The sequence below is a fragment of the Hypanus sabinus genome, chromosome 4, assembly GCF_030144855.1.
Source record: "Hypanus sabinus isolate sHypSab1 chromosome 4, sHypSab1.hap1, whole genome shotgun sequence".
Lineage (NCBI taxonomy): Eukaryota > Metazoa > Chordata > Chondrichthyes > Myliobatiformes > Dasyatidae > Hypanus > Hypanus sabinus.
In genome coordinates, this window is record NC_082709.1 from 173,746,810 (window position 1) to 173,773,845 (window position 27,036).

A 27,036-nucleotide genomic window follows, 5' to 3' on the forward strand; every position below is an offset into this window, starting at 1 on the left:
TAGGGAATGCTTCAGGAGAAAACTTGAAAAAATCTAGACTTGGGGTCCGTAAGGAAGTTATTTTGAACGTGAACTTTTGAACAAACATTTCTGTTTGGAGGTAGTTCAAACCCAAATTTTGCTTAGAGTTTCAGCTGGGATGAGTTGATGGGGAAGTAATGAAAGAAAGACTGGGAAATTTGCTATTCAACAAAACTAGTAACACAAATTACTTCAGAAAGAAAGTGTTTATTGTTCTGTATAATAGTGAAAGGAACAAAGTGAAGAATTAGACAGACCTGGTTTCCTCTGGGAAACAATTTTCAAAGAGATCAAAATATATTCTGTAGTTCATGGCAATTTTCATCATTAAAATGGTAACCACAGAAGCTATATGGAAAAAATATTTAACTGCAATCTGTGGATACCTTCACATTGCAAATAAAACTTTTGTGATGAAATTAACATCTTCATCATACTTTACAGATTCTATAATTGTATAATTATGATTAAAATAAGTAAAAGTCCCATATGAAAAGGAACTTATAGGATCACTTTAATTAAAAAGGGTGATGGAAAACAATTATTTGTAGAACATATATAGTAACAAGTACCTTAATAGATCAACATTTTGTTACTTAAAAATCTATTCTGAATCTACCTAACAAAAGTTAAATTACAAAATAGTAAAATAAAAACAATTTCATTAATCTTTCCTGGGGATTTTCAAAACTATATTATAAAGATCTTAACATTGTAAAACTCCTTAGAACTTTATGTACAAAAATTCAGATGTTAATGTTCATACAAAATTTACATTCCTAAAAAGTTTTAAAATATTTGGAATGGGAACCAAATTCAACAATATAAACAGTTTATAGATTCTCTTCTCCCCTGATGGGAACAAGCCACTATACAGTAGCACAACGTAACACCAGCTACTGGATTTTATTCTACACGTATTGTGACCTTAAAGTAAGCAGTTCCATTATACAAAGCCCTGCAACAGAATACACTAACCTGAGACTGTAAGAGGAAAAACCGTAATGAATTGGAGGTATATTTAACACTAAAAGCATGTGTCACTTAGTTCAGCATTTCAGGTATTTGTCCTTTCAAAATAATATTAGCTACCTTTTTGCTGAATGATGTTTCATTTGTCAGAATCTCTAATATAGCTCCTGAAACAAAAAGACTCGTGCAGCAAAGTTCCTTAGTTCAGCTACACTGACCCAATCATTAACCACTTACTCTTGCTCAGACTGCACCAGAATATCTGGATTCCAGATCAGCCTCCACAGCCACCCGACAGCCCAGCAGTAGAGCATTATACTTGACTCAAGTGATCGCACTACCACTAATAACATGTTAGACTTCTGAATCACATTTTAAAAGACCATCTTAGAGGTCCACCTGTAGCTTGATAAAGTGAAAACAGAAGGAAAATTGGAGGCTAGAAAATAAATGATTTAACTTCAGCAGTGATTCTTCTTGTATTAATAACTTGATTATAAATACAATTTATGCAAGGCCCCTTTCTTTTTTCCACCTAGACAGGACTTTCTACAAATGTAAGGATTTCATTAGAGAACTATAAAGTTCATAGTTCATGTATAGAGTTCACCAGAATCTAACTAACTAAGAGGCCACGGGTGAGTGAACTGATGCTGAGTGTTTAGAACCTGAATTTTAATTCCTCAGTATAAATGTTCAAGTTTGTTAGTTTCAACATGTTAAAATCAAGACAAGGTTGAGATGAGAGGAGTATTCCAGTCTTCAGACTGGCAAAGATTTCAAACAGAGAATTCTAATGGGCATAAACAATTGAAAAATAAAACAGATTCAAATTTTCACCTTCTCAAATACATTCAGCTAAACAAACCTGAGCAGCAGTATAGAGTGTGCTCAAGCACACATGCATTGTTGCATGCTTGTCAGGGATGGAAATACATCCAAGATAGTTAGATGTATACAACCAAACCAGTTATATTAGCAGAATGAAAAAGCTTCCTAAACACTAAATGGCCCTTTCAACTGCAAGATTACAGTAAGCACCTTTTGCAAATTTTTTTTAAAGTTCCCTTTTTAAAAAAAAACTGGTGTTCTACAAGATAAAATGTGCAACTGTTTAAAGATACATTAAAAACTTATCTTAAAAAGTAGTAAACCTATAGCTATATCATTAGTTCATAAATATAAAGCATGAAATTTTCACCAGTTAGTTTGTGTAGACTGTTAATTATATAACCACATTTTAAATAGACTGCACATACATCTTTCTGAATATTTACAACAGTAGTTATATCCAGTTATCTACAGAACATTACAGTGTTTTGCACAATTGCTTCATTCTAGCAGTAATGGTTACATCAAATTCTTGACTATAACCACAGATCAACACCAAATACGATTCCTACTCTATCAAGTTACTAGTCACCAACCTCCAGTGCATAGAAAACAGTCATGCGTTTATTTAGAGGGGTTCACAATCTTTTTTATGCCATGGTCCAATACCATTAAGCAAGGGGGTCGTGGATGTCAGATTTCAACCCCTGGGACCCACTATGGGACTTCAGTAACCACTGTTGTTTTAATGCAGACAATAAATCTTAAAGGCACAGTTTTACCCTTCCAAATTAACTGCTATTCAGCCAGAGTACAAGGCTTCCATGAAGGCATCTACACTCATGGATAGAAAAATAACAGGTAAAATTCAATTTCCGGAACAAAGAACCTCTCAACTTTGACAATATTAAAAAGTTGGACAATTTTTTTAAATAATTTGAATGTTTTGAGTGGTATGAAATGTGAATAGCATTGGGCTCCATTTTTTGCTCATTGAAGAATAATTAATATTAATTTAGAGATATAGCGCAGAACAAGCCCTTTCGACTCAACGAGCCACACCATCCTGCAACCCACCTATTTAACACTAGCCTTATCTCAGGACAATTTGCAATGACCAATTAACCTACATCTTTGGACTGTGGGCAGAAACTGGAGTAGCTGCAGGAAATCCATGTGGTTGATGGGGAGAACGTACAAACTCTTTACAGACAGCATGGGAATTAAGTTGAAAGACATCCAATTGTTATTTAATGTTCTAATATAAACATTGCAGAAATCGGCCCATTTCCGCATAATTCCTCTGGTCTTGATATTAGCATATATTTAAATGTATCAAAACAATTTCTTTCTCTAGCTTGCAACCACTTCAGTTCTTTGGCCCATCCACTCCGCAATTTCTTACCGCCTGTAATAAATGGGGAAAAATAATAGAAGTGTTAGTGAAATCTATGGACAGCAAAGATTTCTAGTTACAATGGTATCTGCTCAGCACTACTTAGCCTACCACAGATTTGTTGGCCTTCCAATCTAAACACGTTTCAAAACAATAAAGACCTTTAAAAAAACATCTATTTGGGCTGTGCAGAGATGCACCTGAACAGTCTTCCCCTTTGCTCTGGAAATCTCACATTAAACATACTAGGCTCACTGTGGAGAAGCTGGTTTTGGACATGCTACAGTAGATACAGCGGTTGCTATATGACTTTGAGTTCCCATCTGTGGCAAGTATTCAAAGGTGGGAGAGTTGGCCCCTTTAGACAAGGAGAGAGACAAGCTTCCATTACATCCAACAGGAAGTGAGAAAAAGATTATAGAATTCAGGCAGTTTGTCAATATATGAAGTCGAGGCCCACACTCACTGCTGGCCACAATACAGCCCTGAAAACATCTCACTGCTGATACTCACAGGCAGTATTTGTAGACTAAGCCATGGGCAGATTTAATGTTAAAAAATCTGTTAAGTCCACAGATAGCAAGCAGTACGCAGCAAGGGCAGTGTTCACACCAAGCTTCTGGGATATAGTAATGAACAATGTCATTTAAAAAACACCGTTTACCACCAATTCCCTTAGCGCTCATTCTTGGGAATACATTTTGTGTGCTAAGTATCAGCATAATTGAAACATCTATTTAACAAATAACTCTTAGAAGACAGTTCAAAATAGTCTAACAAAGTTAATAGAACAGGATTGCTTTACTGTGAACCAGCATGATCATCTTTTGTGCTGTACTAAGTAAATAAGTCCACTTTGAACTTACTGATTTCACTAAAAAGCAATTTTATAAACTCACTAAATTATAGTAAACATTTATAAAAATTAAAGCTGTAAATAATGCAAGATTGATAGAAAGCAATAACATTCTATTATATGAGCATCAATCATGATCACCTTGCTTATTTTGAATTAATGATCTACTGCAAAAAACATTTTATGCACGTTTCCATCTCTATGGAGAAGTTAAATTCTTCACACTTCAAATGATTAAAATTCAGTAACTTGAGATCAAAAGTTTAAAAAAAATAACAGCACTATCAGTAATACTTGGGAAGTGAAAAGGCGCTATTTTGTTCTTCCAAGTCATTATAAATGGAACAGATAAATTTCCAGAACAAATTATTTACATAATAAATTATTTATGGACATTCCTGAGTCATGTCCCCTTCTCATTACTAACATCAGGGAGGAGGTATAGGAGCCTAAAGAACAGAAATAGGTTTTTAGGAACAGCTTCTTCCCTCTACCAGACGCAAGCAAATTTCCAGAGACCTATTCTGACCAGTTGCATCATCTGGCTTGGAGGCTCCAATGCACAGGATTGAAAGAGGTTGCAAAGGGTTGCAGACTCAGTCAGCTGTATCATGGGCACTGATCTCCCCGACATAAAGGACATCACCAAAACACAGTGCCTCAAGAAGGGGACCATCATTTTGGACCTTCACTGCCTGGGACACAACCTCTTCTCATTACTACCATCAGGGAGGTGGCACAGAAGCCAGAAGACCCATACTTAATATTTTAAGAACAGCATCTTCCCCTCTACCATCAGATTTCTGAATGGACGGTGAATGCATAATCATGATCACACTACTTTTCTTTTGCATTATTTTACTTTTTTTGTAACTTATAATTTGTTATGTACTGCAACCGCAAAACAAATTTCACAACTTATGTCAGTGACAATAAACCTTCCTCTTGATTCTAAAATCACCGGTGATTCAGCTTCACATTCCCTGAACATACAGATAAATTAACCACATTCTTTGCAACTGGGCACCATGGTAGCGTAAAGGTTAGCACAATGCTATTATAAAACGGGGCATCAAAGTTCAGAGCTCAATTCTGAAATCACCTGAAAAGAGTCTGTATGCCCACCCCATGCAATGCATAGGTTTTCTCCAGGTGCTTCAGTTTCTTCGCTCAGTTCATAGATGCACTGGTTAGTAGGTGCAACTTGCACTTTATGTCAACCTGTTAATCTTCAGGCCAAGTCACTAAGTGACTTGTGCTATTATTGTGACCATATGTACTGTGTTTTGCACTTTGACCCAGAGGAACGATGTTTCGTTTAGTTTTATACATGTGTATGGTTGAATGACAATAAACTTGAACTTGAGATGGAGCTAGGAATGCCAAGAGAATTGTGGAGGCTAGATTTTTGAATATTTCAACTGGAGGTAAATTTCTGAAAGTTTGGGGAATTGACAGCTACAGGGATTTGGTACAAAAGGAAGATTGAGTAAACCAAATTGGGGCAGATTTGTGGAGTCATGTGAATAACTTTTGCTGCTGTGTTCTTATGGAAAGGCTAACCTTTATCTCATGATTGAAGTGAAAAGCTTACAATATTCTGCCATTTTTTAAAATAATGTTGGAAGCACAATAGTAGATGTCAAATATAGGTAGAGAAAAAAACTCCTATATACCCATGCAACTTGCAATCAGCCCTTTGCATGACATAGGAACAGTCTATAGGATAATAGTTTTTGCTTAATCTGCATTCTATAGCTTAGTTAAGGAGACAGTAATAAATATTACTTACTTGTACTGAAATGACTTTTCTTTCTTTGATACTGTGACACAGACTTTGCATCTGTACAGCTTCTCACTATGACTGCGAAGGTGAACTTGAGCTTTCTTCTGGCCATAGAAGGCTTTATTACACAACTAAAAATATTTTTCACAGGTTACTATTCAGAAACTATGGACAAAACAAATGTTTGTACTAAAGAAAAGTCAGAAGACATTTGTCTTTAAATGGATTTTCATAATTAGTGTAGCATTAATGCTGTCAATATTAGCATGAGCAAAAAGGTTACAATCTTTACCTCCTTCAATTTGACTTATTTTCCCAAAGTAAACTGTCACATGCATTCCCATAAAGCTTCCAAAGACTACTTTTTCAAAGACGTTTCAGGGTTTATTGTTTTTAAGTTGAAATTTTCACAGTTCCATTGAGTTTACTTTTTCTTTAGTGATCTTGAACGTTAAAGATGTCTCTGCAGAACTTATTGAGGAATTGTGGAAACAGTTGTCATGAAATGCAGACAATTACCCTACCAGACTGATATAGGCAAATAATTCAGTAGAGGAAAGTCAAGGCTTCCATAATGACAATGGCATGGCCCAAGTCTCAGGTTTTACTGACATACTTAAGTATAGCCCAGTGAGAGTAAAAGATGACCCCAAACTCAAATCTGCCCATACTTTTAAGCATACTAAAACTTTATTAAGATCATCTTATGTAAAAAGTAGTCATTGGAATAAATTCTTTGCCACTCTGGATCATTACCCTTGAAAGCTATCAACTGTACTAAAGTACAGACAGACAAGTAATAGTACTTACGAGACACAACCAGCGCTTTCCCCTAACGTGGCTCATTCTGTGTATAAACAGAGAGTCACAATTTGAGAACGCCGCACAGCATTCATGGCATGTGTGGGCTCTCGAAACTTTGGTCTTTTTCATGCTTTCTTCGGCTAGGTGTTTGCTTCTTGGAGTTAATTTTAATGATCCCTTAAGTTTTGGCTGCAATTTCTTCAGTATTTGTGCAGCTCCCCGCAAATTCTGAAAATATATTTGTAATTGGTTATACATGTAATTGCAAGATCCTATTTTTATCATGAATAAAGCACATGCCATTCAAACCATACTAGTGCTTACAAATTTAGCATTTCACTGAATGACCAGCAACTCACACAAAGGACACTCACACACGGGTATTATTTTTTGCTTATTTCCTGTTACTTCCCCATATTTAACCTAAGGAGCTTCTGGTAGCTCTGAGCCTGTACTCACTGGCGGTCAGAAGAGTTAGCAGGGGATCTCATTGAAATCAATTCAATATTGAAGGACCTAGATCGTGTGGATGCAGAGAGGATGTTTCCTGAAGTGGGGAAGTCTTAAACTACAGGGCACAGCCTCAGAATGAGGACATCCCTTCAGAACAGAAATGAGGAGACAATTCTTTAGCTTGAAAGCAGTGAATCAGTGGAATTCATTTCCACAGATAGCTGTGGAAGCCAAATCATTTGAAGTAGAAGTTCTTGATTAGTAAGGGCATCTAAGGCTATGGGAAGACAGCAGGAGGATGGAGTTGAGAGAGTTAATAAATCAGTCATGGTGGAATGCTGTAGCAGATTCAATGGACTGATTGCCCTAATTCTATTCCTATCTCTTATGGACTCATTTTTACCAAGTAGTCTCAGTAGCATTCTCTGGAACCCTTGGAGCGCACATGTAAAACAGTTTTTACTTCTTGACTTGTTACAGCATCTTGTTATGTTAGTATTACTAAAATCATATTAAACATCTATACTTAAACACTTGATTTTAATCACATTCGCTTGCAGCCCTGTAAAAATAACAAAGCTGTAATTTTTTCCAAAATGCAAAGAGCAGATTCATGTAACATGTATATGTGCACAAAGTGATACCCGGGTGAAAAGTGCAATGAAGTTCAACTGTTCATACGCTATTTCCAGTGCATATTCAATGTTAAATATTGATCCAAATGAACTGCAACTCGAAGGATCGCTTAGCTGTAGGTTACCTGCATGTTGGCAACTCAGGTAAAACTTGTTTGTCACAATACATTTACATTACCCTTACTTTTACCTGAAAGGAACAGAATTCTGACATCAGGCTGCATCAAATATACAGCAGGCCCTCCTTATACGTGTGTTCCGCATGCGCGGATTCAACCAACCAACCAACGTGGATCAGGAAAGCCCAGAAATTCTCTCTCCAGCACTCAGCATGTAGAGACTTTATCTTGTCATTATTGCCTGAACAATACAGTATAACAACTATTCACATAGCATTTACATTGTATTAGGTACTATAAGTAATCTAGAGATGACTTAAAGTACAGACAGTCTTTAAGTCGGATTTGTATTCAAGTTGGAACAGGTACATCCAGTATTATTTAGCGTCAGTCAAATGTTTGGCTTAGTATATAGCATATATTTTTCTTTTCTATGCATATAAAACACATAAGAAGCATATGTATTTCAATAATTAAACCACTGAGTTGCTTAGTAATAATTATAGCTTTCATCAGGGCAGGTCCTTTCAAATGGTCCATTCATCTCACTTTATCCTTTAAAATTGTTCTGATTGTTGACCAACTGTAGCCTAATGCTTTTCCAATAACTGATGGCGTTTCACCTCTTTCCGATGGCTTTACTATTTCCACTTTATTTTCAATTGTGATCACTTCCTGTCAGCGGAACAGAAACACTGCGGGCGGTGGGTCCCGACCTCCGCCAGCTCCCGAGGTCCGCTGGGTCCTAAGGACCACCACCCTGAATTCCCCAGGTCCTAACGTCCACCGCACTGAGCCAGGTTAAATGGGACAAGTGGGGGCTGTGCTGGGTTTGGGCATTTGATCCTCCTCAATATTCCGCATGGGAATGTAAACTGGAGGCAGTAGTGCTTTTTTTTTTTACGAGGCCTAGTTGCAAGCTCGACATCACCCTGGCGCATTCAGGAGTGGTCTGGCACTGGATTGAACTCGGGAACATTCTCGAGCCTGGCGCTGACCTCATTGCTCCACCAGCCAACTGGAAAAGTGTGGGGGGGGGAGATCAGGGTGAACCTTGCTAAGAAAAATCTAAGTCAAATGCAAAATTACACACTCAACAGTGTCAACGGCAACGACTTAAAATGGCGGATGGCGTTCTCCTTCCTCGGTTCGTAAGTACGAGTTGTTCGTAACTCGGGGACTACCTGTATTCAAACATTGGCCATAGTGGATTTCCATTTTGTAATTCCTATGATTTTTATATTTAACAGATTATATCTTCCACAAATTGAAGGTTAAATTTAAATACAGAATAAATTATTGGTCTAGTAAAGCTGTTATACCAACTTAATTTTTGTGGAGAAGCTTCAGTGTGAAGTAACTTGTAGTTGTGTAAGGTATACATGCATTCGCACTGGGGTGCAGATGAGACGCTTGTCTTCCATTCTGATTGCATTTAAGTATTTGATTTTATTCAATTAAAATCTGAAAGGGTTTATAATAGCAAGCAGTTTGAGGGAATCTAGACAAGTATAAAAGCTCAAATGTATACAAGTACAGCTCTGTCATGATCTGATTGAATTATGGAACTTATTTGCAGTGGGCTGAGAGAATCAAATGGCTTATTCAAAAAGGATCAATGGATTCTTTGCTCCTGTTGCTTGTATTGTGAGGAGGGGGTGTGGAGGTAGGTGTTTTATGCTGGTGCGGTGGGGATGCACGGGGGTATCGATACACTTTGCTGCTTGTGCGAAGGGAGGAGGTTCAAATGTCCAATTTAATGTCAGAGAAATGTATACAATATACATCCTGAAATGCTTTTTCGTTGCAAATATCCACGAAAACAGAAGTGCCCCAAAAAATGAACAACAGATAAATGTAAAGTCCCCTCCCCAGCTCCCTTTCCTCCTGTGCATAAGCGACAGTGAGCAACAATCTCCCTCCCCCACCACCAGCGAAAAAAAGCAAGCATCGGTACCACCACCTAGCACTCAGTGTAAGCAAAGCAATAGCAAAGACACAGACTTGCAGTTACCACATACACTTATACGACATATCGCAGTCTCTCTCTCCCTAATAAGGAAGAAAAAGGTGTCTTTGTTTTTCACTGGTGAACGGGGAGACATAACAAAAAAAAACTCGCTGGTTTAAGATGTTAAAAGTCGATTATGTTGTTTTTCCTGAGGAGACAGAACTTTGATGTTTCTAATGTTCTTTGGGGTTTCTTTGTTTCACGGATGTCTGTAAAGAGGGGAAATTTCGGTTTGTGTACTGGATATGTACTGATATTAAATGTCAAAATTTCTGAAGCCCATTAATGTTCCAGTGACATAACATACACATGAAGATGCTACAGTTATATCATTTATCAGTAATGAGAAATGCTGTTCAGTAACTTTGACTGTGTAGAGCAATTGATATTTTGGTTTAATAAGAAAATGGATGAGAAAATGAGTGTTCTTGTTTCCTAAAATACTTAATTTCTCTAGAAAGAAAGATGTGTTCTGTTCCAGTGCGTGCGTGTGTGTAGCTACCTTGAAAAAAATGAAACCTGTAGTGTTGGATGCTGTTCAATTGATAAGAATCTGTTAATTCTGGTTTTCTGTGAATCATTCTGATACATGAAGCAGTGTACAGTCAGCCCTCCTTATCCGCGGGAAGGGGGGGGGGGGGTTGGTTCTGGGACCCCCTGCGATACCAAAAAATATGGATGCTCGTCCCTTATTTAATCTGTCTCAGTGCGGTGGACTTTAGGACCTGGCAGAGCTTGGGACCTGCTGCATGCAGTGTTTTTGTTCCGTTGATGGAAAACGATCACGATTGAAAATAAAATGGAAATAATAAAGTGTTTGGAAGGAGGTGAAACTTCATTGGAAAAGTGTTAGGCTACAGTCGGTCAATGATCAGAACAATTTTAAATGATAAAGGATAAAGTGAGAATAATGGAACATGTGAAAAGCCCTGCCCTGATGAAAGTTACAATTATTACTCAGCAATGCAGTGGTTTAATTACTGGAATACATACATTTCTTAAGTGGTTTATATGCATAGAAAGGTAAAATATATACTAGATACTAAGACAAACATTTGACTGACGCTAAATAATACCAGATGTACTTGTTCCCACTTAGATACAAATCTGACTTAAAGACGGACTCAAGAACGGAACTCGTTTGTAACCCGGCGACTGCCTGCAGTTCATTCACCTTGCTAAAGATTTGCAATTTTCTTCCAATCACATCTTTACCTATTTTCCCTTTAAAGGTCATTGCTGAATCTGCTTTTACATTTTCATTCAAAATATGACATTATAGATCAGCCAGCGCTTTAAAAAAATTTTGCTTTTGATTGTGATTCAATGTAATTAGAAAACGTTTTTTAACCAGCTACCAACTCAGCCATTGGAAACAATTAATAGAATCCAAATCATTTCTGGGTTTGGGATAACTCCTGAATTTCCCTTTAAACTTCATTTTTATTTTTTCTTTGCTCCCCATGAACCTCAAGTTGTTCAAGTTGGTAACCTTCTGTACTGACCCCGAAACTCTAAGAATGCAGTGTTGAAACAGAAACATAGAAAACCTACAGCACAATACAAGCTACCTAAGCTTTACCAATAGCCTTCTATTTTTCTAAGCTCCATGTAGCCATCCAGGAGTCTCTTAAAAGACCCTATCATTTGCACCTCCAGCAGCCCATTCCACGCACTCACCACTCTCTGCATAAAAAAAAATTTACCTGACATCTCCTCTGTACCTACTTCCAAGTACCTTAATACTAGGCTCCCTCATGCTAGCCATTTCAGCCCTGGGGAAAAGCCTCTGACTATCCATACAATCAATGCCTCTCATTATCTTGTACACCTCTATCAGGTCACCTTTAACATTTTTAAAAGATGCTTTCAAGATTTAGTTCAACTCCATCACATTTATATTTTCTGTTTCTGCAAAGAGAACTATGAGTTAATTATGATCCCAATTCTGATATTAAATGACAAACTATTCAACTTACACTATTGATTTAATCACATAATCTAATTCTCAAGATTAGTAACCTCATCTTTAGTAGTAAGAAAGGGTACATACCTTTGGTAGGCTCTTGGAATTTGTAATTCTTGAACTAGCACTTGCTATTTGTTGCAACTTTACTGCCTTCTGTGAGGTAGACAGTTGTGTATCCTTCTTCATATTTGCTTTTGCATTAGGTTTTGACCATTTATTACCCAGTGTATTCTTAATGTTCAAATTTAATAGCTTCTTTCCATACAAAACAACAGGTTTCATTCTCTTTACTTTTGCTGCCACATTTTCTTTCCTCCTTTTTGAAACTTCTGAGCGTTTCAACTTTCTCTGAGTTGTATTACAATTCTGTCTTCTAGTGGCTGCTCGTTCTTTAGAAGTGGTTATTTTAGAATATGCCTTCACATGCATCTTTGTTTCAGCTGCTTGGTTGTTCCTTATGTGACTTGGAGACAAACCAAACTGTTTGCATTTGGTTTGAACAGGTAACTTAATTTTATCAGTTTTTTGAGATGATACAAGAAATCCTAAGGAAAGACCAGCTTCAATAATCTTCTGTGTAGGTATGCGTTTCCTTTTACCCAGCGCTGGAGTTCTTATGCTATGCAAATAACTCTGTTTCTCAGCATCCAAAGATCGGCACCCTGTCCTTTCTACTTTCCTTTTAAATTGTTGTGTTTCACTGGACCTGATAAGGATCTGCTTTTCCTGCTTCTTGGAAACAGTTTTTAATTGTTCTTGTTTCATCTTATCTTGTTTACACCTCAATTGTGATGAATTTATCCGCTGCTTTCTCCTATCCAGTAGGGCTGCTGCCTTCTCTTCTTTCCCTTCTTCAGAAGTACTTTGGCAAACATTTGGAACTAAGCTTCTGCCATCGCATTTTCCCTTAAGCTTTCCAACATTACTTTCTGCTTTTGCAGGCACTTGGTTAAACAGATCCACATTCAGAATTTGCTTTTCTTTTCTTTTTGATGGCACTGCCACACGGATATCATCATGAACCAGCTTTCGATTTTCATGAAAATTACGCTCTTCTGATGATAGCTTATTTTTCAGTAGTTTATTCTTCATAAGTGTTCTTTGTGACATATTTTTCCGAGCAGCGTTTTGAGAACGTCTTGGCATGGAATCCAAGTTGTTAAGTTTACACTTTCTACAGTTTATTATGGCCTTGTATAACTGTCTGGTTCTTCTGCCACTTTGACCGTGATGTGTCAAACATGGAGATGTTTTAGCAGCAGTGCCTCCTAGTGAGGAAGAACATTTTACCGGCATAGTATACGAGGTACAACTTCTAGTCTGCCTGGTCAATGCACCCCCTTCTATACCACTGTGGCCACGAGGAGTTTTTGATGACACTATTTCCTCCACAGAGATTACTGCCAACTTATCCTTCTTGCCTGGTTTAGAAATACTGGAATTTGTTTGGCATTGTGACTTTTTGGTTAATGAAAAACTTCCACTGCTACATTTCTTTCTTTGCTGGATTTTCTTCTCAAGTAAACAGCCTTCTGTTTCAGCTTTAGGGTTCTTTACCTGTATTTTTCTTGGGCTACAAACAACTTCCTTTCCAGTACAACCCTGAGAGAAATTAAGTTTACAATTTAAAGGTTCAGTTTTCTCTAGTGCAAACAATGCTTTGTTTAATTGCTGATTGTCTCCATTTTGCTTCTGTATTGGTGGTAGGATCTTTTCAATGACAACAAAGCAATTGGCAAGTCCTTTTGCTTTCATCTGGTCTGGTTGTAATTGGCTTTTTGCACAATTTATTCTTCTTTTCTTCTTTCCAGTAAGCAAGGAATAATTTCTAACTTTAGGTTGTCGAAGTCTCCTTTTTTGTTTCCAGCTAGCCTGTTCTTCACCATCAGTAACAAACGTTTTCCTCTGTAACCCCAATACACTAAGTAGTTTATATTTTTCATTCACATTAGGAGAGTAAAGTTCTTCTTCGGTGGCTACTTGTTTGACTGGTGACCGGAGAAGTGTGTTTACTCCTTTACAACCAGAGTTGTCCTGAGGACCTGCAACGCTATAATCCAGGTGCTTCGACACTCGTGTCTGTGATTTGGACTTTGTGGGTGTTTTCTCAAAGTTGCATTTTCTTTGATTATAAAGATCTCTTGACTTATCTGCAAATTTCAGTTCTAAAGAGGTAGGAATATTAGTCACTTTATTTGCAGATGAACACTTCTGTGATGAAGATTTAACCGTTTGTGTATTCGGTGGAGTTTTGTCAGAAAAGCCTAATAATTTAAATCGTCTACTGGGATTTTCCACTGTCTCCACCTCCAGGTTACCAACAGAGGTTTCAGAATGTGCTGGTACCACTTTGTCTTTGGAAAGTCCTGACTGCATTTCTTGAAGCTTAAAAGTAAAATCTGGCACTTTTGTTTCTCCTTGAATCACTGTTGAATGTGATCCTGGAGAAAACAGACTTCTACCAAAATGATCAAGTTTCGGTTGTGCTGAATCATCTTCCAGCTGATCAAACGGATAGTAAATATCAGGCACGTGCTGTCTAGGTCCAATTAAAGATTGATCAATACAAACTTCATATGAAGAAAATTCTTTTTTCTCCTCTTTACTGGATTCCTCTTTATGTGCTTTGCTGTTCCCAGTTCCATGGAACTTGCACAGTGCTGCACACATTTCAACCACTTCCCAAATCCTTAGATGTCTGGCTAAAGCACATATTTCAGCAAAATAATCCGGTTTCACAGATAGTGAAGATGTGTAGGAAAATTCCAAAAGTGGGAGAAAACTCTTGCTGCTGAATCCTAGAAAGAAAAAAAAGTAATTTGAGAGTAGAATTGATCAATCCACCAATGATGAATTTCCAAATGATCCATTTGTCAAAGTCTTTTTCTATAAGCAATTGTTAAATTAAGTTAGTTTTCTTTTAAGAAAAAACTAAAGTTCTATTTTTCTTTAATAAGATGCAAAATCTATCTTTTCCATTCTTTTCAGTTTTTAAATGTAAAACTACATGCAGCATGACATTTTTGATGGGTAATGGTTACAAGGGAATTCATCAGAACATTTTATGAGCACTAACAAATTTGTATCTGAATACTTCAATTATCTTTCCTGCTGATACAGATTTTCTGTCATTGAGCAATTTCCCCAGTTTTTAGTTTTTAATCATCCAAGTTTACATTTCACCTCAAACTTTCTGTAGAGCCAAAAGCAAAATTATTCTGCCTAGTTTTGTACATCACAATTAATATTTTCTTGTGAGAAGGTACACCATTCTATCAAAACTTATTTTCACCCTGTGCTCTATTTGAATCATAAGGCTAAAGCTAAGGGAATATTACTAATATTAAATGAAAAAGCAAATTTTTTAAATAAAAATTTTAATAAAAATTAATAGTAGCCTAGTCATAAATCAATTATTCTATCACTGAAATTAAGATAATGGAAATCAATTCCCGCTGCTCAACTCAAAGCATCTATGACTAGAAGGCAGATTTTGAAAATACGAAGATCTGATAGAATGGAAACATCTGACAGTCAGGAAATTAAAGAGCTTTTTTTGGACCTTTACTCTAATCTTTATAAATCTGATTTTTCAGACAACGTTACTGCTATGAATGAATTTCTGCAAAGATTGAATTTACCCCAAATTTCTACCCAAGATATGAATACTTTAAATGCACCCATTAATCGAGAGGAAATTGTAAGAGTTATATCTTCTTTTCAATCAGGTTAAGCTCCAGGACCCGATGGTTTTACAGCAGAATTTTTTAAGGACGTTTACAGGTATTCTTACACCTCATCTCTGTCAAATTTTCACTGAATTTATATCTTCAGGAACCCTCTAGAAAACTTTTTACAAGGCATCAATTTCATTAATTCCTAAAAAAGGAAAAGATTTATTTGAATGTACCTCTTACAGACCAATTTCTTTATTAAATGTTGATTCCAAAATTCCTTCTAAGATTTTGGCTAACAGGCTTGAGAACATTTTACCTAAGGTTATTTCTAAGGATCAAACTGGATTTATTAAGAATAGATATTCATATTTTAATATTCAGAGACTACTGAATATCATTCATTCCTCTCCATCTGAAGAATCTGAATGTGTTGTTTCTCTTGATGCAGAGAAAGCCTTTGACAGGGTAGAATGGCCCTATTTATTTCAGGTTTTAGAAAGATTTAATTTTGGTCCATACTTTATTTCTTGGATTAAACTGATTTATCAAGCCCCTTTGGCGGCATTTATAACTAATAATAAAAATTTTTCTTATTTTACATTATAAAGAGGTACCCAGCAGGGTAGCCCTCTCAGTCTGCTGCTATTTAACTTGGCTTTAGAACTTCTCACTATTGCTCTTCGGGACATTAATGGGGTTTTGGGTATTCAGAGAGGAGATAAAGTGCATAAGGTTTTGTTGTATGCAGATAACTTGTTAGTTTACATTTCAGATCCCATGAAACCGATTCCTGCTTTGTTATCTATATTTTCTGAATTTAGTCGTTTTTCTGGATATAAATTAAATTTGCATAAAAGTGAGTTATTTCCTATTAACAATTATTTTGATCAAGATGATCAAATTCCTCTTAGTATTGCTAAAAATAACTTATCTCAGTATTAAAATTACCAAAAATTTTTATGACCTGTATAAATACAACTTTCTTCCATTAATTGAGTATATGCAGTAAGTGATTTCTAAATGGTCTCCTATGACATTATCATAAATTGGCCATATTAATACTATTAAAATGATAGTATTACTGAAGTTTTTATGTATTCCAAGCAATCCCCTCTTTTCTTCCTAAACTGGTTTTTGATAGACTCTAAAATTTTATCTTTTATTTAGAATAATAAAGATCCTAGATTGAGTAAACTTTTATTGCAGAAATTAAAAAAATATGGTGGTATGTCTTTGCCAAACTTTAGATTTTACTACTGAGCAATTAACATTTGTTATATCACTTTTTGGATTCATTTTTCAGATATACATGATTGTCCTTTATGGGTGGATTTGGAGAAAAACTCGGTGAAGGCGTATTCTTTGGCTTCTTTATTGGGAGCTCCTCTTGATTTTTTGTTTTCTAAGATCGGTAGTCGAGATTGTAATCCTATTATTAAACATACATTAAGAATTGGGTTTCAATTTCATAGATCCTTTGATTTTAATAATTTTGTTCTTTCTAGTAAAATCCATCTTAATTATTTTTTTTAAACTTCAATTTTTTTTTTAATCAGACCTTTTCAATTTGGAAAACCAAAGGAATTTGTTAGATTTTTAGAATCTAAACAAGTTTTTAGATTTGTTCTTGGGTAATTGTTTACTATTCAATTAGCAGATAAATATGACCTATCTAATGTACACTTCTTTAGATATTTACAAATTAGGAATTTTCTACATAATTTACTGCTAGATTTTCCTTTGGCTTATTCATCTAATATTAATGATACTCTTTTTCAGCTCAAACCATTTCAAAAAGGACTGATAGCTGTTAATTTATAAACTGTTATTGAACTTGCGTATGTTACCTAATGGCAAAATTAAAGCTGTGTGGGAACTGGAGTTTCGAAAGTCACTTTCAGATAATGGGATAAATTTTTTCATTTGGTAAATACCTCTTCTACTTGTGCCCGTCACTCCTCCATACAGTTCAAGGTAGTGCATCGTGCGCATAAGTCAAAGGACAAATTAGCCCGTATATTTTCTAATATTACTCCTATTAATGATAGATGTAATTTTGAGGTAGCTACTTTAACTCATATGTTCTGGTCTTGCATCAAGTTAGAGAATTTTTGGACAGAAGTCTTCAAAACTTTGTCAAAGGTTCTGAATTTGGATCTACAACCAAATTTACTTACAGCAATTTTTGGGATTATTCCTGCTTCTGCTCAACAGATGATAGCTTTTACAACTTTATTGGCTAGGAGAGCCATTTTGCTTAAATGTAAGGATTCTAATCCACCTACTGTTATTTATTGGCTTACCTCCATTATGTCCTGTTTAAGTTTAGAGAAAATAAGTCGGACATTTGATACATCCTCTAAATTTGAGGAAACTTGGTGACCTTTTATTCAATATTTTCATATGCTCTGACTTATGGCCCTTCCAGTTATCTTTTTGAAGTTTTGGATTTAATCAGAAAGTTTTTCCTTGGGTTTTCACTCTCAGTTTGAGCTGTCCAGTTCTTTTTTTTCTTTTTTTTGTGTTTTGGGGTTTTTTTCTTTACGTCAATTATAAAAGTTTCTCTTATTTTTCCTTTTTATGGATAAGAATCAATTATCCTTCTCTATTATATACTATTAGATTAATAATTTCTTTGAACTTGATAATGTTATTTTTCCTTTAATTTTACCTGTTATTTTTATAGATATTTGTGATAATTCTCCTCGTTTATATGTACTTTATTTAACTAATAAAAAGATTGATAAAGGGAAATTAATTCCCCCATCATGATCAAGAATGCTAAATGCCTTGTCACTGTGAGATTAAAGAAAAATTGTAGGTTAATATTAACAATCCATGCTGGACTGATTAGTAGACCTGATTTACAAGACAAACAGGAATGTCACTATAGCAAATGCTGGAAACGTCAGGCAGCTCTGTGGAAAAAGACAGATTGAAGGCCCTTTGACACCTGTGATGAAGGGACTTCAAGCTAAGACATTAATTCTGTACCTGCATGCCCCAATAAATTCTTCCAGCATTTGCTGCTGTTTATTTTTGTGTTGAGTGTTTTAACTGACTTGTGTTATTTTTAATTGTCAATGCTTTTTCCAAACTCAACAAGGTCCTTAACAGTTCAGCCAAATCATTGAACAAATTGGGTTATATACAGTAAACTATGTAGCAATTGCAGTACAAAAAGAGGTCAGTTGTCCTCAACAGCCAATGCTACACAAAACTAAGTGACTGTGTGGCATTGACTGCCACACATACCTCATTAATTTTAACTCATGTCAGTAAATCAATTCATCTCTCATTATCACTGTCTACTTATCTTTTTTTTAAATGCACCCACGCCATTCACCTAAACTACATTTGGAGAGCAAATTTCGCTTTTCACTCATCTCTGAAAACAGTTGACTCATACATTCCCTATTAAATTTCTTAAATTTCACATATTAAATTGTGCCAGCTGGAGTTTAAATATCTGATTGCAAGGATTTGTAGTTGACAGCTGGCCCGTAAAATAGGTCAAATGTTTTTGTCACTTAAGATACTATCAGAACAAAAAAAGCTTAAGATATGGTTCTGAATGTTGATGAATCAATTGAATCTAGATGCTAATAACTATTCTACTGCATATCCATCTTTACACAAACGCAATTACAAGTTCAAATATTGAAGCATTTTGCAACCCTTGCACAATAATGGAAGCAATACAGCATTTTACTTTTTTTGTTGCTTAATGCTTCATAGACAAATAATTGATTATTGTTCTGAACACTGGTCACTATTTTATGGGTTGAATCTACAGCCAAAAAGCCCACTTCATAGTCCAAAAAGCAAAATTGGAGAAATGATAGGTTAACCAATTTTCTTTTCAATATTAACTGAAGGATAAATGTAGAGAAAAACAAGGGAGGGTTCCCATCTTTTCCTAAAAAATGTAATCATTTGTTAGATAGCTGGAGACTTAATTCAGTATCTCATCCAAAAGAATATATATTCTTGGTTCCAAACCAAAAGGTCAGCCCAGAATGTGTTCAACTCTTTACTGCAGATTTGAACACATAAATTTATAATTCATTAGTATCACTGAGCTACCATTTGAAACTTACAGTACACATTAGGGGCAACATGGTAACATACTGGTTAGAGTAATGCTTTCATAGCACCAGTGGCCAGGGATCAATTTCTGTCCCTCTGTAAGGAGTTCGTATGTGTTCCCTGCCACCAGGTGGGTTTCCTCTAGGTACTCTAGTTTCCTCCCACATTCCAAAGATACACAGACTAGTAAGCATTAGTAAGTTATCGTCATGATATGGTGGCACTGGAAGCATAGCAACATTTGTGAGCTAATTTCAGCACATATTTGGACAGTGTTGGTTGTCAATGCAAACAACACATTTCATGATGTTTCATTGCTTTACATGTAACAAGTAAAGTTAATCGCTTGCAAATAATACAGTGAGCATAAATTGCTTAATTCTTTCACCTTTCAAATCCACAACTTTATTAGACGTGGATCCTTTCTCTGAAAACAGATCCTGGAAATATTCACTAACAGCAGCCAAAACAGCACGGTGAGCTGGATAGGATGTTTTCTCCACTATCAAAGTCACATCACAAAAAAGTCCTTTAGATCGTTGACTGTTCAATCTCTCAAGCACTTTAGTGCAGTGTGTCGTCAATTTACGAGTTATGTACTTTTCTTCCGAAATCTGTCAAAAAGAGAATCAAATGTTTATAACATTTCTTTCCATTTTGAGAAAGTTATGTAATAAACGGCTCCCGTAACATTCTGTCCCTACATTACAACTTATACCCCTTAATCTGATGCATGCATTAGTGCCTTTGACCAATACACCCTTTGTAAGCAACCTTCTTAAAAAAGCCTCAAACACTACTGCTAATTCACAAACTATCTGATCTTCCTTCAGCTAACCAATACTCTAAGTGAGTTAGACAGTCAACACAGTGTAACCTGAAACGAACATAACCAGTGTGATGTAATTCAGGGGATGCTATTATGCTACTATTTTGTGACTATTTGCTGTATCATAATTATATGTGCTGGGTGTGATTATAGGTACTGTGTTTTGCTCTTTGTCCCCAAAAGAATGTTTTGTTTAGCTGTATACATGTATATGATTGAATGACAATAAACTTGAACTTGAATTTGTGACTATCATGCTCCAAGGTTCAATATAGAATTTAAAAACATTTACCAGGTAAGGCAAAACAATTAATTTAAAGGAATATAAATCACCAAATATATACCCCTCTCCACGGTACCATTCTTCTCCATTGAAATAACGGCAACTCTGAATCTGAGCCAGATCTAAACTGGGGCTGTCAAACATTCAACAAGCATAACCATTGGTAACTGAATGCAAATAGAGCCACCAGAATTAAACTGGATATATTCCAGAATACCAACGGATGACAAAAAAATAACGTTAAGTATAATGTGTAATATAGTCTTAGGATAACAACAATTCAATTGCAAATATAAAAGCTAGATAAACCTGCAACGTTGCAAAAGTAATAACTAAAAATGTACATCTATTTGTTGTGTTTGGTGAATAAAAGATTGTGGTTCCTGTGCCTTCCATTCAACATTCCCTCTAGCTCTTTTTTTTTAAAAAAAACTGCAGCAAAGATCAACCATTGTTCTAAGCAGGAAATTTTTTACACTGTCTGAAAACTATTCGGCACAAAGTATTTTTGTAATATGCATACCATGAATACGTAGAATGAAAACTGAAAAATCACATACTTTTAATTTTATTAATTGAAGGGCATCACAAAATATAGTACAAGAAAATCTTAAGTTTTGTTAGCTTTTTCTTGTCAGAAAGCATTGTTAATAAACCACTGAATGCCAATGAGCTACCGACTTATTACAATTTGTAACCGTTGTAACTCGAAACACTGACAATGTAAAGATGTTGTAGCTTTAAAATGTCTTAACAGTTGTGGTACGTTTATTTAAAATATTTATGGATTATATTCATTAACCCAATTACAGGGCATTTCACAATTATTAGTATAATTTCAAAATTATATTACATAATTTTAAAAATTTCAGCGGTGTTGCATCAAATGCAATGTGCACAGGAGCATTTCAGTTACTGCACAACTGCACACACATGCAACTAGAAGGAAAAGTGTTTCCGTTGTCAGGATCTCAAGTTTTGGGATTTTATTCCATCTGCTTTCATTAAACCTACCTCCATGGCTATGAACCAACATTTCACGTGGCTCAGTAACATTCTCAGGAAGCAGCTTCACCATGTAAATGGCAATTATTAGAATTGCATGGTAACTTACGACAGAAATTATGGTACAAATCCAAACACAATGGAAAAAGGATTTTAAAATACAAGGAAAAGATAGGTGGAATGAAAGCTCAAATTAAAGATCCACAATTACCATATTGAAATTGTCCCAAAATTGCACTTTAAAATTATGATTTAATAAGCACATGAACTTACTGATGTTATAAGATCACTGCAATATAGCATTTCCTACTAATCGACAACCACTGTCATGATGGTCAAATTAAATGCATTTACTTTCATTCGCTCTTACCAGAAGGTTATCTTTCCTGTCTTTACAGTGATTGCATCCTTGTACATAATCTCTGATGTCTGGAAACATCCCTTAAAAACAATGAAAAATGACAGCGTTAATTTATAAAAATTAATGGCAGTCTTGGATCAAGTGCACAATTGTTACCATATTATTTATTTCCAAGGAAATGAGATTAGGTCTTGGAGATGCAAGAGTCTACAGATGCAGCAATCTGGTGGAAGAACTTTGGGGGGTTATGCAGCATCTGTGAGAGGAAAGAAACTGTTGATATTTCAAGTTGAATCACTGCATCGGGACTGAGAGTGGAGAGGCAAGATTACCAGTGTCAAGAAAGGATTCTAAAGTCATTAATAAGTTGAGGAAGGATGCAAAAGGACAGGTGGCAGGTGAGGAGGTTTAGCAGGGGTGAAGTTGAAAGACTGGGGCAGGTGAATTATAGATGGAGACAGACAGAGGGAAAGTAAAAACAAATGCAACAAGCTGCGGGTAGGGAGTGTAAAGGTAGCAGACAGTTGCCTGGGAAATCAGTAGGAACAGAAAGCACTAGCAGAACTGGATTTGGGTAAATGGTCTTAAGGTTTAAGTACCAAAGAAGAGAATATGAGGGGGGATGACTGGTGAAGACCTGTGTGTGAAGTGGGTGGATGGAGCAAGGAAGGGGTAGGGAAGGAGGATTGTTGAAGGAGGGTTGGGGTGGAGAAACATGGGAAAGGGTGCAAAATTGGGAGGACCAGTGGAAACCAGAGTAGGCCTTGCCAAACATGCAGCTGGGGGTGGGACCAGGGGAGAAAGGTCACCTATTGAGATAGGCTGGCTGGTTAAGTGGTGTCACAAACACATTCAATATCAGCAAGATCAAGGAACTGTTTGTGGACTTCAGGAAGGGAAAAGTCAGAACCTCCCAGCATCCTTCTCACAGCCCATACAACCATCCATCTGCTTCACCAGAAAATGTAACAATATTTGGTTTTGACCCTCTCACCCAAACCATATGTCTAAAAAATTTATGGTGTAATGGCAATCTATACTTTCTCACTTGAATTTAGTAATATGACCTCAATCACTTAAGTTGCCCAAATTAATAAAACTTGCCATCAGCTCACCTAGCCAAACCTGGATTTGGTTATGCTTGTATTCACCAACTTCATGCTGTTGCTAATTAATATCTCTCTCTTTGATTACAAGTTTTTTTTTTCCCTAATGTTATGCAATATATTTTGTAAGTTAACTGTTGCAGCCGAATTTGTGTACAAGGAGACACCTCAATGGACAACCAAAGAAAACTGAATCATTGAAAAATTCAAAACGTCGTGCTACATGATAAAATTTGGAAATTAATATAATTTCCCTTCCTTAATCCCACTGTGTTGTTTTATTTGGAACCAACAGATGCTTGGTAATACCACAGCCATAAGAGCAGGAAAGGCCATTCAGCCCATTGAGTCTGCTCCACCGGTCATGGCTGCTTTATTATTCCTCTCAACCCCATTCTCCTGCCTTTTCCCCATAACCTTTGATGCCATTACTAATCAAGAACCCATCATCCACCACAAACTCAATTATAATTTATTAGTGAATTTAAGACTGCAGTCCAGTACGCTGTTTTAAGTGGAAAGAGAAGTGTTTACAACTTCCTGAAGGGTCTCCGCCCAAACATCAACTGTATTTCTTACATAGATGCTGCCTGACCTGCCGAGTTCCTTCAGCATTGTGTCTTATGCAGTGGTTATAGAAAATGGCTGAAGCCATGACAAAACTTTATTTCCTACCACTACAAAGTATATTTCTCAATTCCTTAAAGAGATTTTAAAAAATTACAGCCTCAACAATTTTCTACGCATTCTGATCCAACAACATTGTTCAGTTTGAGAAAGCACTGTTATTAAACTGCAATACTGCTTGTTGCCACTAGAGGCTCACAACGAGCTAGCCAAGCTTCAGGGGTCATTATTGAAGAAAAATGCTGAAGTAGGTGTTCTAACAATGGACTTTCAAACATTTTGTGAGTACGCTTTTCATCAACGTTACCAGCTGCATAAAAAGTATTAACAAAATTTCCATTAAGGAATGGAAATGCTGGAATTCAGATTTAAATGCAAGAATTTTATGAACTGGTTCAGTTGATTCAAGAACGTCAAATAATAAAAATCCAACTCCAGTGCAGCTAATTAGTTAATTGACCTGGAGAAGGACAGCATCACCAAACATCTATGCCAAGCGACGGAGTCTAAAGGAGCATCGCTCATCGCAACTCGTCAAATTTCATCAACTGCAATGCCGTTTTCACGCCCCCCCCCCAGTCAGACTAACACGCCCCACCTTCCCCGAAAACCAACCCAAAGTTCTCAGATCGGGCGAGGCCTATATACACCAATTCCTCAGATACAAGTTTTGATATGGTGATAAGCCTCTAACCAAATTACTCCAGTATTCACTTGCAGTTTCTTCACCAACAACCATGCAAGAATACAAATTACCTTGCTGGTTCAATTAAACTAAATATTTACATATTTACTCGTCCCTGGCTGGAAATGAAGCTAGAAAAGAGCAAATGGGAACATAGGAAATGAAGACATCTGGACTTAACCCCAACACCAACAAACACAATCTCAACGCAGTAAACAGTCGCTTAGCAAGTTACCAAAGTTGGGTAGAAACCCGATGGCTCTTAAGGCGCTTAAAGCCAATGGAGCAATCACATGACAACTTCAACTCCAGTGAGGAGAGCTGCAAGTTCATGTTCCACTGAAGAGCTTGAGCTCCTCGCAGCCAAACACATTCCATCACATTAAGCTAGGAAAGCGAATAGTTTTACGTTTTCAAGCGAGATAAATCTAGAAAAAATTAAAACCCAACACTTTACAAAGTCAGCCGCCCCACAAACCTTTCATCAAGGGAGAAAGTTTTAAGGCAGAGTCCACAAACCCACCTTCCCACCAATAGTTCTCAGAAACATTCTTGTACGTCTCTTCCATGGTGCAGTGACGCTGGTCGGCCGCCGGCTGCTGGTGGAAGGAGGCGATGACAGCGCGTCGCTGCTCGGCGGCGGCGCCCACCAACACCTCGGTGTAGCTGGTCGCCCCCCTCTCCAGCCTCTTACGGTACAAGATCCCGTTTATCACTTCGTAAGCCGAGGCGGCCTTGGCGCCGTGGCCCGCCGAGGAGGCAGCGGCGCCTCCTTCCCCGCCGAGATTTTTCTCCTCTTCCTCCTCCTCCTCATCGCCGGCCTTCGCCACCGAACCGCCGCCGAGCGTCGAGCCCGGCTCGTCGGCGTCCTTTAAATACCGGCTGACCACCTCGGTCGTGCCGCTGTCGCCGGCCATTTTACAGGCCCCTGTTTTCTTCATTAAATAAATTAGTTTCTTTTTCCCCCTTCCCTTACTCTTTGGTACGTTTTTTTTAAATATATATTTTTCTCCTTCCTCCTTTCTGCTTATCAACGGTGCCCGCCACTCCCTGCCCCCTTACTTTCTCTCGCTTTTTTAAATATATATAATTAATTTACTCAATATCTCCCTCACTGGCCGAAAGCGGCGGAGACAACTCCACAGCAGCCAGCGGCTCTTGACTCTTCCACCGCCGTCGCCGTCCCACCCGCTCTTTATATAATCTCGGTTGCAACCTAGCTTGATGGGAGGAGTTCAATCGTCCTGTCTCCATCGGGCTAATGGTCCGCCGAGGGGCGGTTGCACTTTGTGATTGGATGGAAAGGGGGGAAAGGGCGGGACAAGGCGCCCTGAGGGGGGCGGCGAGAAATCAATGATGAGTGTCACTTGGCCAACAAGGTAGGTTGTTCAGACACTTACCCCGGACTGGTGCATAAAAGACTCCTGCCAGAAGTCAAGTAGACTTGTCTTCAATGCATTGCTGGTGCTGCAACCTGAAGGCTGGTTTTCTCTCCCCCCCCCCCCCAAAAAAAAAAGTCCTTTTGTACTTCCACCAACACTCCCAAAATATGCATTTTGGCTGCTCCGTAAAACAAAAGAAAAGTTTTGCATTGATGAGATTGCAAAATAAGCATATGGTAAAAGCTATTTGCTGTTTCCTTATTGCAGCGGGAGGTAGCCTAAAGCTGGGTGCAGGATGAACCGTTAACCTTTGAAAAGTTTGCCAGAGAACTTGTTAAACGGTGGAAGCAAGTTTTTTTGTGGAGGGGCAGAGAAAATTAAGGCAGCTGGGCATATTTTTTCTTGTGAGTGTTAATATTGAACACTTATAAGGTACATTGCCAAATTAAAATGACAATTCACCCTCCTGAAGAAACACTCAAAAAATTCAACTAATTTTAAATCAGAGGACATTAGTCAGGCAATAAAACAAAAATTACTGATAATTACACAGCAGATCAGTCAGTAGCAAGGGAAATATGATCTCTCTTCAGGAAGACAGACACAGCCCAGAGCAAAAGGATGGACATTTTGGTTTGCTGTCCTTTAAGTATTTGAAGGAGGAATGATTTTTATAACCCTCTTGGGGTATATATGTCACAAATCAATTAAGTGTTTTTGATTTAGCAACCAAAGGTCACTCAGCTCCCACAGAGTAATACTATTATGAGCAGATGACCTGTTTATCCAAAACAAAACAAGAAACAGTGGCAACACTTAGACTAGACAGGGAATGTAGAGAAAGGAACAGTCAACGTTTCAAGTCCATGACTTCAATAGGTTTCAAAATCTAATGTCAGAGAAATGTATACAATATACATCCTAAAGTTCTTCATCACAAACATCCACGAAAACAAATGAATGCCCCAAAGAATGAATGACAGTTAAATGTTAGAACACCAAAGCCCCCCCCCCAACTGCCTCCTCCCACAGACAAGCAGCAGCAAAGCAATGACACACCTCCCCACCAGCAAAAAAAGTATCGACAACCCCCACCGAGTACTCAAATGTGCAGCAAAGCATCAATAAAGACACAGACT

The 27,036-nt window shown here is 37.1% G+C and overlaps 1 protein-coding gene across 1 annotated transcript; it reads right to left on the minus strand.

Moving 5' to 3' along the window:
* Positions 1-212: 212 nt before the first annotated feature.
* si:dkey-229b18.3 (uncharacterized) lies at positions 213-25,691 on the minus strand. Its single transcript, XM_059968852.1, has 7 exons — positions 25,039-25,691; positions 22,107-22,177; positions 20,008-20,233; positions 11,938-14,651; positions 6,673-6,894; positions 5,869-5,993; positions 213-3,232 (listed from the first exon to the last, which is right to left on the minus strand). The coding sequence occupies exons 1-7, from the start codon at positions 25,454-25,456 to the stop codon at positions 3,226-3,228; spliced, it is 3,783 nt and encodes a 1,260-aa protein (XP_059824835.1). The 5' UTR covers positions 25,457-25,691; the 3' UTR covers positions 213-3,225.
* Between the last annotated feature and the right edge of the window lie 1,345 nt (positions 25,692-27,036).

Coding starts and splice junctions, on each gene's coding strand:
- si:dkey-229b18.3 (XM_059968852.1), bottom strand. CDS start 25,456: ATGAAGAAAACAGGGGCCTGTAAAATGGCCGGCGACAGCGGCACGACC. Junction 22,178..25,038: donor TGAGAACTATTGGTGGGAAG/GTGGGTTTGTGG, acceptor ATTGTTTTTAAG/GGATGTTTCCAGACATCAGA. Junction 14,652..20,007: donor TAAAGTTGTGGATTTGAAAG/GTGAAAGAATTA, acceptor TTTTCTTTCTAG/GATTCAGCAGCAAGAGTTTT.